Below are 8,900 nucleotides of genomic sequence, written 5' to 3' on the forward strand. Positions count from 1 at the left end.
TTTGGAGACTCTGCCTCCTTTGATCTGCACCGGTGGAGCTGAGACTTCGCCAGTCTAAAAGATTAGTAAAAAAAACTTTCAAGTTTCAGTGAAATCGGACGTCATTCGTATTTTGAACGATTTTTACGTTATTCGGATATGGGGGAAGTTTATTGGGAACTCGTTTTTTTTTCTGTTTTTTTTTAAAGTACTCAAACGTGATTGATCAAAAACCTGTGATAGTATCTAATTTCCTCTCTTTTTCCTTAAGTGCGCATGGTGTGATCTTGTGAGGGAGAGTTGGGGATGAAGTGTTGATGTGGCACAAAGAAAAGAATCGATTAATTTAGTATTGGAAAGAAAAGCGGGAGGGGCAACACGAGTAAACTAATGATGGAGCGGAAATGAGTCTACAACAGTGGGCCCATAATAGCGTGTTTGATGCTCAAATTGCTTCTTCATCCGAAAGTACTAACGGAATTTGTAGCAGTATATTCTTCCACAAAAGTCATCTAAATGGATGGGAAACAGTGTATCAATCAACCGCGACGATCTCGAGGTGGTAGAGGAGGTTCGTTTCTTTCAGGAGAAACGTGTCTATTATGGCCTCCATCAGTTTCTGCGACCCAAAATTCTTCTCCAACGCACGAAATGCGTAATCTATCTATCTATCTGCGTAGGATCTGTCCTACGGGCATGAGTTTTAGATCATTCTCACAGAAGATGCCAGTGTTTTCGAACGCCGTGTGCTAAGGACGATCTAAGGGTGATGTCTTGGAACCTGGCGGTTGAAGGAGAAGAAAGAACAACGAGTATATTGAGTTGTTTGAGGGACCTGACATCCTAAGAAGGTCCTCTGGGGACGCAAAAGAGCGCTGCGAGCTCATTAGCCGGATCAGGTGTAGTAGAACCGGTCGAAGAAAGGCTGCTTTAGCGGATGATGGAGATCGTCAGCTGTGGATCGAGTTTTCTGGAGACTGATGGATTGATGACCAAACCCTGTCGAAATCGACTATGAGTGTGACCCGAAAAAGAAGAGGAAAATGGGAGTTTACAGTTTTCTTCTATTCTATAAAAATCAACAATCGAAATGCCTAATCTATTTACCACCAGGAAAATACCATCTCATTGCTTGTATAACACCACCCGGTACCAGTTTGTTTTGGCTTACAACCATGTTTTAAAGTTTACACATATGTACTACAATTTATATCATTCGCTCATCGGTGTCGCTTTGATCGGTACTTTTGTAAACTAGTTCATCTTCTAAGTTCACAATAAAAAACGTTTTTAAATACAGTAATGTTGTTTCATCGATGTGCATGATCTATGTGCTAATGTTTGATCGGATTTTGCAGCTGCCAAATCCTGAGAAAAATGTAAGCCCAGTATTTGTGGAAAAGGAAGAGTGGTATTTTCTACCCATCAATTGTCTGCAATCTCCATAATCTCCGGTTCATATTTAACCTAGAATTATCAAACTTGAAGCAAGTACACTTCCGTCGAAATGAATCAAAATACCAGTGGAATAGACATTTTAAGATAGATATCAAAGTCCTTGTTCGGGGTTTTATGGTTAGTCCTGCGTACGGGGGAGGAGGCTCAGTTGAAATTTCAACCCAAAATTCATTGTGTCTTTGTACCACACGCCTATATGTTCGGCTATCGTGGGCATCAGAATTCTAAATACTCGAACTCGAAAGGATCGTTAGTTATCAACATCACGAAACGCCTCGCAGTACTAGATAAGAACATACACAGAATGATACAACGACTCGAATCAGACATGTATAGAGAGCATTTTATTAATAAAGTAAACGTGTGATACAAAAAGTCAACGTTACAACCCATATACACCGTCATTTACGCTTAACAAGAAGACGCACCAGCATTAGGGTGCGATGAAGAGGTATCATCACTTTGATTCGAATGACTTTCGTAACGATTTTGTAGACTCGATAGTGCAGACAGCAACCGATTATTAGCGGCATCTAGCGCTGCAATTTGTTGTCCTTGAGCTTCGATCACGCGTTGTTTGTGCGACAACACCAGTGACATTTTGTACTGCTCTTGTCTGAGTTCTTCTTCCATTGTCAGTAACCTGGAAAAGGAAGTACATTTGCAAATTAGTTTCGTTATTTAATTCGATGAATGGGATAAAAGCATTATGGTTTAAAGCGTGAATGATTCATCTCCTTGGAAAACCACAACACAAAAGAAGCAGAAATGCTTATACTCGATCTGCTTTACTCTCGATCAACAATAACGGAAAATCAAGAATATTAGAAAACAAACACACTAGAAACAGGACTAAAGCTCCTGTAAATGAAAGCACTGTGACCGTCTTTTTGTTCGCAAATTGATGATGATGATGTGACGAGTTCATACGCACCTTCCTATTATACTACGAATCTTATTATCGCTGTGATGTGTCACAGCTTCCGTTTTATCTTTATCTTCTCCCGTTAGTTCTGACATTTCCAATTTTTGGCGCATTGTGTCCAGTGATGCTTGCAGGCGCTGTATTTCCCTTTCGCATTGTTCAACCGATTTGTTTGCATTTCGGCGTTTTTTAGTTTCTACATCTCGTAAATTCATGTGATGAGTTGTAGAGCAGGTAGTATGATGATGTTGCATGTGATGATTTGAATTGGCCGCTTTCGTTGTGTCACTCTCTGTTTCGTCTGTTGAGCTGTCCGATAAAGTGCGTGCGCATTCCAATGAAAGTCGCCGATGATAACGGGTCTGCATTCCTTGATCGAGGTCGATTCTTCCATTCGCAAATGGTGCCAGACTGTTATTGACACCTATGTGTCCGTGATTCAACCCATTCATCGAATCATCTCTTTTATACTGTAGAAATGGAACAATAACGTATTACAAAATTATAATAATAATGTAGAAATAGAATAACCAGTTTATCAAAACCAACTACTACACTTGTTGTTGTTGCTTAGTTTAGCACTCAGCATTCAATTTACAAATACATTTTTAAATATAACGAAAGTAACTATGCACCGATACGCTTATTAAGACTCTTGTATTAAAAAATTCTCAGTTGGAAAGCCACTACTAAGCAGATATTTAAATACCACTTAAAAACAGAAGTAAATAACGTAACGTAAGTCCTTATGCCCTATAAATAATTTACCTGCAAGAGAGGATTGGTTCGAGGCATACGATTGCTTCCTATCCGACGTCCGCACAATCCTGCTGCGCTCGTATCGTAATCATTGCTGTTGTTAATATTTTCAACGATGCGGTTCGTTGTCGTCGAATTTATAGCAGTTAATGAATCATGCTCGTTATAATTCTCAGATGTAGTGTTACTGAATCGTTCATCACTGCTTGATTCGCTGTGCACACTATCTCTGCTGTTGCGCATTACATTAAGATTGTGTATGTTTCGTTTCTGTCGGTATTGTTGTTGTAAACGATTTGCTCCAAAATATTCGATATTGTCTTCAGCAGAAATGCGTGTATTTCCCTTCGCTGTGCTATGTCCAAGGTTCCGCGGTTGGTTGGAGGATAGGGAAATTTTATATGGTGGTATGGCATCGTAGGTACTACTATCAACATAATTGTTGTTTAAAATTCGGCTAATACTTTTTTGTTGAAAAGATGCTTCTCGATCGTGATCGTTTTCACAATCTTTAATGATGCTTGTTACAGTACTTGGGTCTCTCTGTTTGTACAGTTGCGCGTTAATACTGTTTCCCATTAGCTCCGTTTTGGACGCATGCTCGTTCAAGCACATGTTAAGACCACTTGCTGCATTGTATCCACTCAGCGTGGTTACGAGCTTTCGCGGTGGCGGAGCTTTATTAGTAACGTATTCTATACGCTGTTGACCAGCCAATTCCACTGGGCTAGAGCTTGCCGACTGCGTTGGGATGCTTTGGTAACCCGAACTGCAAATGTTTGAAATTTGCCCGATTGTAAAATTACTTCCGATGCAAACAAGTTGCGGTTTCGTGTTTGTGGTAGCAGATTCGCAACCACCACTACTGCTTGCACTGCGACTAGACGCGCCTTCACCGGAAGCCGATTGTTTCTGCTCATCCGCATAGTTTAGCAGATCTTCCAGGTCTTCTAGACTCATTGGCATTTTTGATGGATTAGACGACGATGGCTGGGTGGAAGCAAATGGAGATATTTTCGCGATGTTTGATATTTTAAGCGGTATTGAAGTGTTGGCACATGGAGTGTACTGCTGATCCTGGCTCGCCTCAGAATGCGGTATGCCTAAACTAATGGCAGTTTTGCTAAGATCACCAAGGTCAGAAGCGGGGCTGACTATACTGAGCTGGGAACCATTGTTGCGTCTGCTGCTGATGTTATGTAGATGGTTCGACAGATTTTTTGTCAACGGTGTAGGACTTTTTCGATTAAAAGGATTGCTAGGATCAATGTCGATTTGAATGAGATTTTTGCTCACATCATTGAATGCCGAATTTCGCTCTACGTCACAATCAAATTCTACTACTTGACTGCCGTTCACTAGGATATTTTCCCCTACTGCTACATTCGTCGTGTAGTTATTGTAGCGAGGCAATGTGCTCGCCCGAGTGTCTCCCTTTACGATAACGTTTTTCTCTTTCTCGCTTCGTAGGCTATTAGTTGATATATTCGATATAATACCGTACGCTGAAGGGCCAGTTGACATATACGAGCGCAAACTGCCACCAGTATTGATACCCGAGCTGCCATACTGATTGTGGTGAAATTTGTCAACCGTCCTAGGACTGACGATATGTTTGATCGAACCACTACTATGTTGCATTGAATTAGAGACTAGAGAAATATTGGAAATACCTTTCGTGTGATTCAGAGAACTGTTTGACGAACTCTTATATTTAGATGCTTGGCGTTGTAAATCCACGGTTGGATCATTGTAATTAAAAATATTGATACCTTGTATTGAATCACTTCGATTGGGCGATATTTTAGAATTCGCCTCATTTTCGACAGCTGCTGGCGAGTTATATTGAGAAAACTGTGATTGAACGCCACGTTCTGGTTCTTGCGCAACATTACTGTAGCCGTTTTCCTTAATTTTTGCAATCGACTCCAATATTTCAGCCAGAGGGTGTATTTCGTGTTGTTTTTCTTGTGGTAGCTTTAGTACTATTTCGGAAAGCAAGCTGTGCAGAATTGACAATTGTTTGCCCTGATCAATGCATCCAGACCAATCGAGAACATTATCCGGCGTGTGGCAGTCGTTGTTAGAAATATCGTATAGAAATTGTTTCATACGAGGCGCCTCTTGCTCTAGAAAATCATTCAGGAACTCCATAAAATTTTCCTTTCCCTGGAAGCGAGTAAAGTTGGCCAACGTTTGTAATGTTTTTGCAACAAGTGTCAGATTTCGTGTTGCACGCGCTGACGGTAGTTCATTGGTGATGTTAAATAAGCTCGGCGATAATATGGCAGGACAAAGAAAACGTAGAAATATGGAGGCACTTATTAAATTATCAGCCATATCGTCGCGATCTAAATCTTGCAGCCTTTCACGAAACGTTGAAAAACAATCTCGCAGAGGAACAGGAAAATTTCTATTGCTCTCCGCGATGGCGATCCATACAGATTTTACTGCTTTTCGAAGTGCTTGCTGCTGTCGTGAAAGAGACCCGTGCACCTTGGTTGGATCTACTTCACAGTCACGATCGGACGCGATAATTTCCGCAACCGGTATCGACAACGTATCCTGCAAGTACTGCTCACCGATTAGCTTTAGAAATGCTTCCATACTTTTCGTAGCTAGCGAATTGCCACGAAACGTCAATCGCTGATCGTCAACTCGCAGCAAATCTAACGCAACAACATCCGACAGAAAGGCTGCTGCCATTCCTTGCGAGTGCATTAACAATACCAATGCCTGACCGATGTCTTCCTTAGCTTTAACTCCAATTATTGGTTCGATGATCTCGCATACTTTTTTATAGTTTTCCTTCAAGTAATTCAGGAACTCGTGATACACGTCCAATGGTAAAATATCAATCGATTGATATCGACACTTGATTCGAAGTGTCGGTGCAGCTTCTTTGGATGTGCTTTTGATTACGTGGTCATGCTTTTCCATCATGATTTGGTACCAATCTTCCGTAAACGTCCGTGATACAACTTTTTCGATGGGAATGGTGACTGATCCCACAAGCACATGTTTGTCGCGTTTCTTCTTTTTGTCGGCTTCACGAAACACATTCACTGTAATGACGCTCACTCCCGGAACATCAGGAAAGTCGAAAAATTCACCCCAAAACAGTAGATCCGCGCGCAGTTTCACCGAAGTTCTACCATACAATGTTTTGTCGAGGTAAATTTCACAAAAATAGCGTTTCTTTGGCTGCAGTGATTTCGCTTCATATATCCACATTTTCATGGAATTGTCCAACCGCCGTACGCTGTCTTTGTTGGGAGCTACAGACTTTCGCAAACTGTATATCCACAGGTCACGTTCCTGACGCGTTCCACAACTGTAATACCGCTCTCCACGTGAAATTCCACGTACTTGAAAGCAGTTCCGTCTACCTAGCACAGATGAATGGACAGGGACCACTTCGATCACGCCAACGCATGATAGATCGATTGTAGACATCACTCCATGATTCGAGAGCAGGCTTTCGTGTGATCGCGATCCTCGGATACCGCCTTGCCCTCGCTTTGAGCGCTCCAGTTTAGTAGCCGATTTGGTTCTTTTCAGAGGAATCGAACGAAATGACCTATAAAGAGGGGATTGATATCATTATGTAAGTTTGTTTAAAAAGAGTATAACCAGCATTGTTAAATTAAAAAAAAACGCTTACCTCTTTGAGAAAAAATTGGTAAACCGTGACGTCGATTCTTTCTGATCCATCACTGGCGTATTTGGGGCTGATCCTCGACGGCAAGCCTTTTCATATGAGGTATCTGAAATTGTATTGTAGAAACAATGGATTTTTAATATGTTGATACAGCAATGTTTATTACGACTGTTGGGTTAGAAATGCATCGTATTTCGTGAATGTGCACCATATGAACGTTATTGCAACGATGGATACAATATAAATTTCTGCGTCATCGCAAAATTCGTTTCAGGTATAACGGTTTTAAAGGTACAACGGATAAATTACGCAAACCATGCAAGCAATAACAACAGCAGAGGTAGATTAGAACTAAGAATGTGTTTCTTCTCCTTCTTTGCGAAATGGGATGCATTCCTCTATAATTAAATACTCTAAAGAGTCAATTCTAATATATTCACAGGTTGACCACCTCTTGACGAGGTTCGATTATCTGGAGTCATATGCCTTTCAGTGAAATACACTGGATACAACCGTCAAATTCGAACTGCAACGATTGTATGGAATATATTTCGAACTTTGCATAAATTTGTGTTCAATAAAAAATCTTCATTCATTTTCACCATTTTATCATCTCATTTGCTACTTAAACTTAACTAAAGAACAATTAGACTAGACAAAAGCCTTCGCAAATCAGAAAACATTTGCCTCAAGTTGCCTCTCTTTGCGTTTCTATTTCTTACCTGAATGAACTGCACTTTCTTCATCTTTCTCATCCTTACACCAAAGAAAAAGATCTTTAATAAACTGATCGACTTTTGAAGGATTTTCAAGAATCTGATGCAAGCGACCATAGTTTAAATCTTTTACTGGTACCCGCAGTAGATTTGTATGGCAGGCGTTCTGATCGACGCATTTTGAGGTCAAACTTTTCAGTAGTGAATTACTACGTGACAGTTTAGTAGAGTGCGTTCGCCGAATGAAGCTTAACGATTTTTTAGGACTAAGCATATAATTCGTCACTGGTGCCGGTGGTTCGGGCGTGAGTCCTACAACACTACCACAGTCGTTCGCATCAAAGGAGCAGTTGAGCGAAATACGCGGAGTCGAATGCATTATGAACGAGCTCTTGGATGGAAAGGAGTTAGCGAGGGAAACATTTTGCGGTAACGTTTTCGACTTTTCTTTTGCTGATAGCAACGGTTCGTCAATCGTGCATTCCTTTTTGCTCGTTTCACAAATGATGCCGCTACTGGCTCCTTTCGGTCCTAGCGCTAGTTTTTCTCTAGGAAGCTGGCACAAAATACTGCTGCGACTGCGTGATTTCACCAAACGGATCGGAGTAGACGTGTTAGATCGTTGCTGCTGATGACACTTTGTTCCATCGTCGTCAATGTTAACACTCGCGTTTAATACCACGCCGTAGCGCTTCAGTTTGTTCTCGTGTTCACTATTTGCAACAGCCAGCACCTCCGAACTATCATGACATGATGATTCATCCAAACTCCAGCCGAAACTGCATGCACTGAGATCGGGATTGTAAATACGCTCCATGGAATCGTGTTTGCTGTTGTCCACTGATGCCGTTCTTGAACGCGTCGACTGCTTCGTAGCACAGGAATTTGCCACATTATGATCTTTACTTTCGATCCCTGCAGTTGACGAGGATTGGCATGGTGTCAAAGGAACATAGAACGTTGATCTTCGGCGAGAGGAATCCGTCGAGAAGGAGTATGATGTGTCCGATGACATTATGTTATTGATATGTTTCCTCTTATTGTTCATAAATATACACTGTTTTTCTTTATTATGAGAGACAGGCCATTACGGTGTGATCTGGTTCAAATCTTCACATTTATCACATTAGTTTAAAGCACACACTTTACACGTCGATTGAAAACAGTAATCCCGCACTATATGTACAACATTGTGTATTGCTCCAGCAGTATCTGGCAGCATATTCCTATGCCTAGCTCATTGAATGGTGATAAACATATTCATACAATGAATCACCTCATTTGAGCTACGTGCATAGTCTCGTAGCGTTCTTTATTTGTGTTGGTTGAGAGTGAGCACGATCATCGCATTTGACGCAGCCAAGCTCACTGAAACGGGGGGTTTGGATTAGGTCGCGGCACA

At 41.2% G+C, this 8,900-nt stretch overlaps 1 protein-coding gene across 1 annotated transcript; it reads right to left on the reverse strand.

Moving 5' to 3' along the window:
- Window positions 1-1,823: 1,823 nt before the first annotated feature.
- LOC128722853 (ras GTPase-activating protein raskol) lies at window positions 1,824-8,513 on the reverse strand. Its single transcript, XM_053816535.1, has 5 exons — window positions 7,505-8,513; window positions 6,786-6,888; window positions 3,131-6,701; window positions 2,372-2,832; window positions 1,824-2,080 (listed from the first exon to the last, which is right to left on the reverse strand). Exons 1-5 carry the CDS (start codon window positions 8,511-8,513, stop codon window positions 1,849-1,851), a joined length of 5,376 nt encoding a protein of 1,791 aa, XP_053672510.1. The 3' UTR covers window positions 1,824-1,848.
- Window positions 8,514-8,900: the final 387 nt, after the last annotated feature.

This window comes from Anopheles nili, chromosome 3, assembly GCF_943737925.1.
Source record: "Anopheles nili chromosome 3, idAnoNiliSN_F5_01, whole genome shotgun sequence".
In the NCBI taxonomy this organism is placed as follows: Eukaryota; Metazoa; Arthropoda; class Insecta; order Diptera; family Culicidae; genus Anopheles; species Anopheles nili.